Below are 12243 nucleotides of genomic sequence, written 5' to 3' on the forward strand. Positions count from 1 at the left end.
CTGAAGCTCCCCAAGAAGTTGTCCCAGAAAAGAAAGTTCCCAAGGCACCGCCCCCAAAACCAGAAGCTCCGCCTGTCATAGGTATGCATTCGCCCTGACCTCATTCTGCCACAGAAGTGGCTCTTCTGCTATTGAAAACAGTTTTAGGCCATCGCTCTTCATTAACTTCTGTGTAAAAATACTAATATCTTTTAAGTGCCTGAAGTTCCTCAAGAAGTCATCCCAGAAAAGAAAATCCCCAGGGCACCACCCAAAAAACCAGAAGTCCCACCGGTTTCAGGTATTTTCCACCACATCCTTATTCTACAGAAAAAATAGACCTCTTTGCTCTTGGAAATAATTGTAGTCCATTGATCTCATTAACCTAAGTGTAAAACTACTAATATCTTTTAAGTGCCTGAAGTTCCTCAAGAAGTCGTCCCAGAAAAGAAAATCCCCAGGGAACCACCCAAAAAACCAGAAGTCCCACCGGTTTCAGGTATTTTCCACCACATCCTTATTCTACAGAAAAAAATAGACCTCTTTGCTCTTGGAAATAATTGTAGTCCATTGATCTCATTAACCTAAATGTAAAACTACTAATATCTTTTAAGTGCCTGAAGTTCCTCAAGAACTTGTCCCTGAAAAGGAGGCACCACCAGTGGTGCCTGCGAACTTGCCAGAAATCTCACCGGTTACAGGTACTTGTCACTCACCTTAGACTTAAGAAGATATAACTCTTCCAATCTTGAAAACATTTTCTCCCAGCAGCCTCATAACTACTAAATGTAAATGTACTAATATCTTTTAAGTGCCTGAGGCTCCCAAAGAAGTTGTCCCTGAAAAGAAAGTACCTGTGGCACCTCCTAAGAAGCCAGAAATCCCACCTGTTAAAGGTATTTGTCACTGATCTTAGGCTTAAAAAGACAGAACGCTTCTGCTCTTGAACATATTTTCTCCCAGTGGCCTCGTAACCCCTGATTGTAATTTTACTAATATCTTTTAAGTGCCTGAAGCTCCCAAAGAAGTTGTCCCTGTAAAGAAAGTGTCTGTGATGCCTCCCAAAAAGCCAGAAATCCCACCTGTGAAAGGTATTTGTCAATGATCTTGGGTTTAAGAAGACACAACTCATCTGCTCCTGCAAACATTTTTTGTTCTAGCCGTCTCATAAATACTAAATGTAAATGTACTAATATCTTTTAAGTGCCTGAGGCTCCCAAAGAAGTTGTCCCTGAAAAGAAAGCACCAGTGGTACCTCCTAAAAAGCCACAAGTCCCACCTGTTACAGGTACTTACCGTTCACCTTAGACTTAAGAAGATAAACTCTGCTACTCTTGAAGTTCTTTTGTTCTTGCAGTCATATAATGACTAAATGTGATCTTACTAATATCTTTTAAGTGCCCGAGGCTCCCAAAGAAGTTGTCCCTGAAAAGAAAGTACCTTTGGCGCCTCCTAAAAAGCCAGAAGTTCCACCAGCCAAAGGTAGTCACCCTCTTGTCCCTGTGTTTGACACTGTCTGTTTGTCTTCACTCTGTCTAATCATCCACATACTAATATCTTTAAAGCACCTGAGGTGCCAAAGGCAGCTGTCCCAGAAAAGAAGGTGCCCGAAGTTATTCCTCCCAAACCGGAGAGTCCTCCCCCTGAAGGTAATAATGAAATTATCCAAACTAGCGTTTTTGAAAAAGAAAAACTCTCTTCTTAGTGTTATAAACATCTTTTTTTTTTTTTGCAAAATACTTCATATACTTTAAACAATTCTAGTGGTAAAATGAGCTTGTGTCTTTAAAGTGCATGAAGAGCCTGACGAAATTGTCTCTGAAGAGCCTCCCGCTGAACTTGTGGAAGAGCCGGAGCCAGCGGCTCCTCCAAAAGGTACTGGGCCAGCTGCCAGGTTGCCTCAGCCAATCCTTCACCCTTCTTGCCTGGAGAATTCTGGGCAATATGAGCTTTTGTCTTGTTTCTTACCCATTTCCACTTATTCTAAAATAATAAATTCTAACATCTTTAGTGACTGCACCACCTAAGAAACCTGTCCCAGAAAAGAAACCACCTGCTGTCGTTGCCAAAAAACCTGAACCACCACCCATGAAAGGTATATTTCACTGCCACTAGCTTCCTACGGAGAAATGTCTGTCTTTAAAATGTTGTTTCACTGCTCCACTTAATGGTTCCCACGTGTCATTGAAACTATGCGCTAAAAAGTACTAATATCTTTTAAAGTGCCCAAAGTGCCCAAGGTGCCTAAGGAAGTTGTTCCTGAAAAGAAAGAGCCTCCCGTGGTTCTCAAGAGACCAGAAGTCCCACCTGTCAAAGGTACATGTCTCGGTCCACTATCTGATGGAGGTGGATCCACCCTCCAGCCCTTAAAACATGTTTTGTTGTGTGTAAATGTGATAAATGTTTACCAGCTATTCTTCCTAATGATAAAATACTAATATCTTTAAAGTGCCTGAAGTTCCCAAAGAAGTTGTTCCAGAAAAGAAAATAGTCATTCCCAAAATGCCCGAATTCCCACCAGCTAAAGGTACATGTCACGACTGAAGTGCTGCAAAAAGTGCTCAATCTTGGTCGTTTGCTTATAGGAAACCCTTTTGTTTGTCAAATCTCTTATGTTCACAACTACAACTACAAACCTGGTATTCTGGATGGTTGGGGTTTAAATTTTGTAAATAACATCATTTAAAAAAAACTAACACTTCTATTATGAGCATTGGAAGAGTTTACTATTGTGGTTTTGTTAATATTTATAAGCCACATTTTCTTTCTTTCTCTATAGTTCCAAGATTAGGTCATTGACCTTATGGTGAATTTTTCTTGCCTCTGTCCCTGTGTTATTTGAACTACATGTGAACTAGATGACGTATAAATTTCATGTCCTTTCAACTACCTAGAGGTAAAACTAACTAATATCTTTAAAGTGCCAGAAGTGCCAAAGAAACCTGTCTTAGAAGAGAAACCAGCCGTTCCTGTTCCCAAGAAAGCGGAGTCTCCTCCTCCAGAAGGTACACGTAAGACCATGAGTGAGCTTGCCACTTGTGCTATTTCTAATGTAAGCCTTGTTCCTCTTTTTTTAAATTTAGTATCTTTTCATCATTTCCTGTCCTTTATTTGTCTTACTTCATCATTCTTAATTAGCTCCCATCTCAGATCTATTTTGAGTTATCCGTCTGTGTCATCTAAGTAGGATTTTGTAACCTGTATTAAACAAAGCTCTCTAATGTACATAGGAGAGGAGAACTAATGACTATGAAAGAGATTAAACATCAAAAGGCTTTCCAGCATTCAAATCAACAGAAACAGATGTCAGTGAAAATAAGATAGATTTTACCCTAGTGAAAATGAGAGAAGATATTAATTGAAACAAGGAGAGAAATCATTGATTGTGCTCAGTTTGTGCATTTTATAACATTGTTTCACACAGTGAATTAAAATTAACTATATCTTTAAAGTATATGAAGAACCTGAGGAAATTGCTCCTGAAGAGGAAGCACCAGTTCCTGCTGCGGAAGAAGAGGAGCCAGAAGCCCCACCACCGGCAGGTATAAGGCAGATCCACTGTGTGGGAAAACACATCATTTGATCATTTAATTTTTATGTCATTACATCTATTCTTTAAGGTAAAATGTCAGTCTTTAATCTCCTTACTTGAAATTTGACTTCATTGGCAAGAACAAACATCATTTGCACATAAAACTTTGGTCCAACAGAATTTTACAATGTGTATAACAAAGAAATAGATGTGGTTTTAATTCATTCATTAGTATTAAACTTTTCGTTATAATCATCTGACTCTAAAAGAAATTCCTATCTTTCAAGTGCCTGAAGAGCCCAAGAAGATTGTTCCAGAGAAGAAAGTTCCTATCATCAAAAAACCAGAAGCTCCTCCTAAAGGTACTTATAGTAAAATCAATCTATACTTACTTCTTTTCCGTTTGCTGTCTGAAATTTGACACTGTCCTTATTCTGTGTGTGCTGTGTTATGTGTTTATCTGTTACCCATATGTTATAGTATTGAACAGACTTGTCAAATTAATGTGTAGGTATTGTATCTTGCAATGTTATATTATTAAATGCTACTAATATCTTTAAAGTACCTGAGATGGCAAAGAAAGTTGTCCCACCGAAGAAAGTCCCAACTGTTAAGAAGCCAGAAACACCAGAAGCTAAAGGTATTCGTGTCATCATTGACATCATTGTTTTCTTAAATAGTATTCTGATATCTTAAATTGGAATCAAATAAATTGTCTTCATTATTGCATAACTAGGGACAAAAAATTTCTTTATTTTTTTTTCATTAATTTAATGCTGTTCCATTAATTATAGATTCTTTATTCTTAACACTTTTAAATGTTTCTAAATACTCTTATTAAAATAAAACTAATATCTTCAAAGTGCCCGAGGTGCCCAAGAAACTTGTTCCAGTAAAGAAAGAAGCAGTGCCTGTTACCAAAAAACGAGAAGTCCTTCCAGAAAAAGGTACCTAGTATGAAGAAAAATATCTATTTACCTGAACACTATTTGAGCATTTTAATAATGATTCTCAGGGAAAAACAATAGTATAAGTTTATGCAAAATCACATTTTACGGTAAGAAGAGGAAAATAATGAGGGCAAAGAGAGAAAATGAAACAAGAAAGCAGGAGAAAGAAAATGAATGAACTTTGGTTGTGCCATGACACGGTGACATGTGGTAGAAAAGGCTCTCCGATCAGTCAATGTAGAACAGCTCAGTTCAACACATTTTGTTACATTTTTACCAATAACAAGTGTATTGGAAAAGATAAGATCTGGTCCTGTCTTCAAGCAATTTCAACCTGATGAGAAGAAAGTAACCCACAACTCTAACACAAGACAGGAAGTGAGAACACCTATAAAGTGAGAATAAAGGGCTACAGAAACACAGAGCAAGGAAAGATCAATTTCAGGCAGAGGCATCAGGGAAAGCTTTGTGAAAAAAAAAGTATAATTTTAAATTTTGATGGATTTTTACATGTAGCAATGGAGGAAATGGTATTCTAGGCAAAGGGAATATTATACCAAAAGGCACTGAGGTAGAAAAGTCTGGGAAGGTCAAGGTCTGCCAAATAAGCATGTGTGATTTGAGTATGGATTGGTTGTGAGGTATACTGAAAGATAAAGATGGATATAAAGATGAGGGTCATATCACATTTTGGAATTCTTTTAATGTCACCATAAGGTATATACTTTATTCTGTAAGCAATAGGAAGTTTCAAGGGTTTTGAAGTGATGTATAAATTAATAGGAGTTGGGCTTCAAAAAGATAACTGGCATCAGTTCAAGCTATTGGAAGATGGTGACAATAGTACATAATCATTGCAGTTATTTAAGGTCATTAAAAGCTGGACAAGATCAGTGTTGGTAGAAATGAAAAAAAGGAGATTGAATTTGAGGAAGATGGAGATTGAGTTAGTGTCTATTATCAAAGCAATTAGGGAAATAGAGCCCAAGATGATTGTAAGGTTGAAGCTAGATGGCCATCAGGATGGCTCATTGGATTCCTGATTGATACAGTGGGGCCTTGACTTACGAGTTTAATTCATTCCGTGATGGAGCTCATAACTCAAATTACTCGTATGTCAAATCACTGTGACGTTCGCTGCGCCAACTAGCGGTGGGGTATCTGAAGCTGGCTCGTAATTTTTTTGAGCTTGCAACTCAAAGCAAAAAATCAGCCGAGAGACAGCTCGTATCTCAAAAAAACTCGTTAGTCGGGACACTCGTAAGTCAAGGCCCCACTGTATTAGAAATAAGACAGTGAATATATTTCTCACTTTTCAAGTATGGAAGTTGGGAAAGTGCATCTGGAGCTTAGGAAAGAGATCGAGGCTAAAGATGTAGATCTAAAAGCCATCCACACGGAAATAAGAGTTGAGAGTGCAGGAGTGATTGTTCAAAGAATGGAGAGCCAATTTTTAAAGCATCAAAGTTAAAGCAGTGGAGAGCACCTACATTTAAGGGTACACAGAAGAAAAGAAGCAAATAAAGAAGGCTGAGAAGTCTCATTTATAAAATTAGGATCTCCAAAAGGATCCCATGCTCCAAAGCTATTTGCCCCATTAAGTCTTATAAGATAAAGTTCTTCCCCCTGGACTCTTTGCCTACTCTTTGCAGAATCTTGCAAATTCTTCTAAATTCTTAATCGTAAACAATATCAATGTCTTTAAAGTGCTTGAAGTGCCAAAGGAATTCATCCCGGAAAAGAAAGTGTCGGTTCCTCTCCCTGAAGAGCCAGAAGCTCCACCTGTCCAAGGTATATGCCTTCTCTATGAATCTTGGAAAGATGGCAATTGTCTTTACCATCTTGCTTTGGTTGTTGATGAGTCTTATGTATTTATCTGTTGTCTGTCTTAAGTAGGGAAGTTATGGATATCTTGGGGTAATTTGAAGAATATATTATAGAGGATAACAAAGTTGATGTCTTACAATTTAGCAGTTGCAGTATTCTATTCTGAATGCAATCTAAAACAAAATACTGTGTTTTTTTAAGTTGAAGAGTCTTCCGAGGAAGTAATATATGAAGAAAAAGCATTCATAACAATTGGTAGAAAAGTGACTCCCCCTGTTGAAGGTATATATATTAAAATATAAATTCTTTAATCTCTTAAGAACTCCTGTTAGAAATACAAAAATATTTTATAGGGTGAAATTCCTTCTTGACATTCCATTCAAAAGCACTTCAGTACATGTTTCATTTTTCAAATACTTATGCTTCTTTTAAAGTAAATTTTGAGTCCTTAATTTGATTATTCTTGGTGGTAATTATAAATTCCAAAACATAGTTTACTGAGGCAAAACTGAAAGAATTAATTACATTGGCTCCTCAAATGGTAACCCAATATATCATTTTCTTTAAAAAATAAACTTTTTTTAGAACAATTATTTACAAAGAAATTGTGAAGATACTACAGAGGATTCTCATATATCCCCACAATCAGTTTCTCCTATTATTAATATCTTATATTAGTATGGTACAATTATTATAATTAATGAACCTATATTAATATTTTATTATTAACTAAAAGTCCATACTTTATTTAGATTGTCTTAGCCTTTGCTTAATTTTTTTTACTTATTTTTATTGTTGACACTATTACAGATATCCCCATTCCCTCCCTGCCCTTTACCCACTTCCACTCAGCCCCCACACTCCCTTCCCTCTGGCCAGCACTACACTGTTGTCTGTGTCTATGGGTTATGCATATATGTTCTTTGGCTAATCCCTTCACCTTCTTTCATCCAGTCTCCTCTTCCCTCCTCTCCTCTCTATTGCTATCATTATACATAGAAAAGTGGTCAATAGAAAGTTCAAGCATAAGAAAATAGAAATCTTGTCTCTTTTTAATATATGTGAACTAGTATTAATTGTATATTTTCATCTTTGTGACGGTAATCTTTACATCTTTGTGAAATTTGTATGGGTCTTTGTGAAGCACTTTCCATTACAATCTCACATCCTTTGTCAACATTCTTTAAAGAACGTGAAATTGAAAAGTATATTGAGCCTGAAGAACCTGAACCTGAACCACAGCCAGAAGAAATACCAGTTTCAAGGTATTCAATTAATTGGACTTAAATCTTCATCATCATATCTTCATCTTTATATATATTTTATGTTGTTTTACATGTAGAGTAGGTCTCTGTATTTGTATGTAAGATTCATTGTTTTAAATGTGCATCTGATTCTTATGTATTCATGTAATTTGTACTATTTATCTCGTCAATGTGGCTTACATGGATGCTTCATTTGTTGTTTTTATTAATGTCTTTGCTATATTTTTCATCATCTGTGTACCATGTTGATATTTTCATGTTTTATGTTGGACACTGTTTTATGTTTTATGTTGGACACTAATATTATGTACCCAAAAAAGCAAATATATATATATATATATATATGTAAATTTCTACTGAATATACTATATATCCACCTAATAATTAATATATACATATGTTAACTTTCCTGAAATACTCTTTTAAGAACCTGAACCTGAACCTGAAAAGAAGGTTATTGAGAAACCAAAATTCAAACCAAAGCCCCCAGCTCCTCCACCGGCTCCACCTAAGGAAGACGTGAAGGAGAAAGTATTCCAACTTAAAGGTATAAATGCTACTTCTAAAGTTTTATTAACCTGCTACCCAGTCATCTGAAGTGGCGCTTGCAAGAACATTTACAAGTGTGTGCTTTCAGACATGATCAAGCTGTGGGCCTTGCATAGAGACCTGTGTTTCGTGCTGCTCCAGGTGCCTTGTCAGGCCATGTCTGCTGCCCCAAATGCCAGGAAGTGCATTTTTGTGAGCTTCATCCTGGACATCTGCCCAACTAACTTTTCTTATGCGGAGTGCGGAGAAGCAGTTTTCTGATTTCAAAGCCTGATTGCTAGGCATATCTTTGGAATCTTATGCATGTGAAATATATAAGAAATGTTTGCAAAATATTTTTAATATTGCAGTAACAAATTTATACAAAAGGCAAAACTTTGTTCTTAAGGAATGTCGTGTGCTTCCAAGTATCCTATAAGTAATATAGCTATGGCATTGAATGGCTGATATGTGCTCATATACCAAGAAAGGAACGCATATAGGTGACCTGTCACTGCTCCCCCACTTTTTTTCTTTTGTAACTTGATAAAAGCGGAATTGTGTTCTGTGGTCATCTTCAACATGGCCAGAGTGATGATGCATACATTTGAGCCAGCATCTCCTCCCAGTGTTAAACTTCCCTTCATTCTTTTTGCATTTAAACTTTTCTTTGAATTAATGCAATATTACTTAATTTTTAATAACTTCTTTAATATATGTTCTTTAAAAGCTGAAATAAACTGCCAAAAGCATATTATTCTTTTTATTTTAATAAAATGTTGTCTTATTTGTGGTGTCATATGATTTCCCAATTTAAATTATCTACAGATAATCTTAGATGAATACTTTCTCCATACACACACATACAAACCCAGAATCTTCCAGGATAAGATTTTGCTTCCAGTGATTCTTGCCCTTCAACAACTCTCCTGGCCAATAAGAGGAACTTACGGCATTTTAAGTCAGACATAGAAAAAAGTGGGCACTTCTTAAAAGGGCTACCCAAGTGTTGATTGATACTTCATGACAACACACACTTAAATACATTTCTCTTAATGTAAAATTTAAACTCAAATAAAGTTTTCATTTTTCTGCAAAAAACAAAATTATCTTCCTTCTCAGCCAGACTTTACGACTGCACTTTGGAGTAAAACTGCAGTCTGTGTTCATGGTTTGAATGCTTTTGATATGCTTGGTGGTGGCTGTTCTTGGCTGTTATTAATGCTTCTTGGTTATGACCAAAGCTTGGTTTTGATTCTTGGAGCAGGTGTTTAATAATGTGCTTCAGCCTAGTCTAAATATACAAATAATAAAAGCAAGATCCTATTTTTTAAAGCTGTTTCGAAGAAAGTTCCTGAAAAACCTGAGGTCCCAGAGAAGGTGGAGCTTAAGCCTCTGAAAGGTATTTCAGTCTGGAAAACGCACTCATATGCAGTCTTCCTGCATCTGACTCCTTGCTCTTCCTGTCTTCTAGAATGTTCTCTTTTCAACGTTTCTTAAATAATCACAGTAGTCTCATTCATTTCTTGTATTTTTGTACCTCTTATGGTCCTGGCTCATGAGTGTTGCTTCCTTTGTCTCTCATCATTTTCATCCATTATATGGGTAGATATTGCTTATCTTTGTCTCATCTACATATGTCTTCTTGCAATTACCTATAAAATTTTGGAGCTTAGCTGAAATTAATATCGGGATGCATCTTAGGTTAAAGTGCTGGAAAGCTTTGGAATTACACCAGAACAACAGTATTTTAGCCAGTGTTATAAGCACTAAAAATAAGCCATGTCTTCCTTCTACGCATTAAGATTATTCACATGGATTTTTTCATGGCTCTCCTGTCACTTTCTTCTCTGTGACTCCAAGACATTTTTTTCCGGTGTACAGACCTCACGTTTTAGTGAAATTTTATTATCACTGCACATCATTTTTCAAAATTTCTCTTTGAATATATATTCCCTATCTAAGCCTAGACCCTAAAGAAAAATAAATGAATAATAACAAGTCTAGAAAGCATCTATTTAAAATAGAGTTCTTAATTTTTCTAGTAAGTATAGTGGGGAGCTAGTTTCTATTTAAGTAATCAACTCATCCAGACCCAGAAAATGAATCTGCTCCTGATTCACTCTGGAATTTGGGAAAATCACCAATCTGAATATGTATTTCTTGACTTATAAAATGAAGATTATAGGGTAGAGGGAGGTAGAAAAGGGTAAAGGGGGGATAAATGGTGATGGAAGGAGATTTGACTTGGGATGGTAAACATACAAAACAGTATACAGATAATATATTATAGAATTATAACACCTGAAACCTATATAATTTTATTAACCAAAGTTACCCCAATAAATTAAATAAAAAAGAAACAATTACTTCACAAAAACAGAAAGTTTTCTTTCATTTTTCTTTGTCCTGGAACTATGTAAATGGCAGTAAATCCTTTTGATTCTGTAAGTTTAGTAGAATTTTCTTTTGAAACAACTTGGTCAGAATAATCTTTTCATGGGACTTTTCATTAATAAATATTTCAAAAATAAAATGAAGATTACAAAATAATGTTACTATGAATACTAGCTAGTAAAGTATTATTACAAAGTCACTTATAAACATTAAAATGACATGAAATAACATATATTGGCTTTAAAAATAATAGCTATTATGGTATGTTCTGCACCTGAGTCTCAAATGTCATTGTTCTTAAAAATAAAATAATATGGAAAAACAAATGCACTGATATATTTTCACTATGTCCATTATGGAAGTAAAGGATATTATGCTATCCCAACTTACTTGGTGGTTTCTCCAAGTTCAATCAATGAAAATAGCTTTACATTAAGAATATTGGTAACTCCAAATTAGTATTGAAGGCCAGCACAATTTATAATTGTTAAAAAAATGAATGTTTGTAAAATTCTACCTAAAAGATAGGAAAAAATATTTAAAAATAAAATAATTACATTTGCCTTTTAAATGTTTAAATTTTGAAGTAAGAGTTAGGCAAGGTTATCATTATCACATTAAAAAAAAAAACTATTTATTGAGTAGCAAATGTCTTGTTTAAAGCACCAAATGGGAAATCTTATAGAAATATCTAAGAATTTCAGATTGCATATGAGTAAACAAATATAACATTACATGATACAAATAAATAATGTCTTAAATTTTAATAGACATCAATAGAGAAGGGAAAAAGTTTAATGATCACCAAGTGTTTCTCTTTTTTTCTTCCATTTAAATCTATAAGGACTATAGTAATTTCAGGAGATTGCTCTATATACTAATAGCATACTCCATGCCTGATATTCACTAAAGACACAAGAGGGAATTAATTTAGAATACCTTGAGTCCCTTTTAGTCTAAATTCAAGAACATTTTCTTATTCATAAAAAATAATGCCGCCCTAACCAGTTTGGCTCAGTGGATAGAGCATCAGCCTGCGGACTCAAGGGTCCCAGGTTCGATTCCGGTCAAGGGCATGTACCTTGGTTGCGGGCACATCCCCAGTAGGGAGTGTGCAGGAGGCAGCTGATCAATGTTTCTCTCTCATCGATGTTTCTAACTCTCTATCCCTCTCCCTTCCTCTCTGTAAAAAATCAATAAAATATATTTTAAAAAATAAAAAAATAATAATGCCAACACCAGCTTCCAAATTCTATAGTTCCATAATTTTAAGTTAGTATTATTTCAAAACAGAGACTTTAAGGAAGGTTACTTCTTTGCTGTTAAGAAAATGAGATAATGGCCCTTTCCCAACATCAAGGTCATAAACCAGATCCCTTGGCTTTCTTCTCTCTCAAGTGGAGAAGATTGAATAAGGACAATTTCACCTACCAATATGATTATATTCTACTTTATAATCATATTGAGGAGATACCAGTGTAGATTTGGGCAATCTACAATTGCAGATTGAGGCAGAGATGCTATCAAAATCTGTGTATTTGATGGAAAATTTATAAAGTTAATATAGAACAGAATCTTCTATACATTCAAGTTGAGTATATTTGCCTGTAGTTAATGCAATTGAATTTCATCACAAGGTTATATAGATGTTTGTAGAGAAAATAACTTGACATGTATTATTTGCATTTAAATTCTGTGATATTTACATGTGACAAAAATTATTGCTTATGCACTGTACGTAGTTAACTAGTTTTGAAAGAGACAT

At 35.2% G+C, this 12243-nt stretch overlaps 1 protein-coding gene across 1 annotated transcript in view; it reads left to right on the plus strand.

Annotated features, from left to right (window-relative positions):
• TTN (titin) overlaps nt 1-12243 on the plus strand; it is a 278603-nt gene that overhangs the window by 149277 nt on the left and 117083 nt on the right. Inside the window, 14 exon segments of the mRNA XM_023743428.1 lie at nt 792-875; nt 987-1070; nt 1184-1267; nt 1378-1461; nt 1545-1628; nt 1771-1854; nt 1991-2074; nt 2203-2295; nt 2429-2506; nt 2901-2984; nt 3432-3521; nt 3799-3873; nt 7981-8100; nt 9418-9483. Of these exon segments, the coding sequence (XP_023599196.1) occupies nt 792-875; nt 987-1070; nt 1184-1267; nt 1378-1461; nt 1545-1628; nt 1771-1854; nt 1991-2074; nt 2203-2295; nt 2429-2506; nt 2901-2984; nt 3432-3521; nt 3799-3873; nt 7981-8100; nt 9418-9483 (1194 nt within the window).

Source organism: Myotis lucifugus, unplaced genomic scaffold (genome assembly GCF_000147115.1).
Source record: "Myotis lucifugus unplaced genomic scaffold, Myoluc2.0 scaffold_5, whole genome shotgun sequence".
Taxonomy (NCBI): Eukaryota; Metazoa; Chordata; class Mammalia; order Chiroptera; family Vespertilionidae; genus Myotis; species Myotis lucifugus.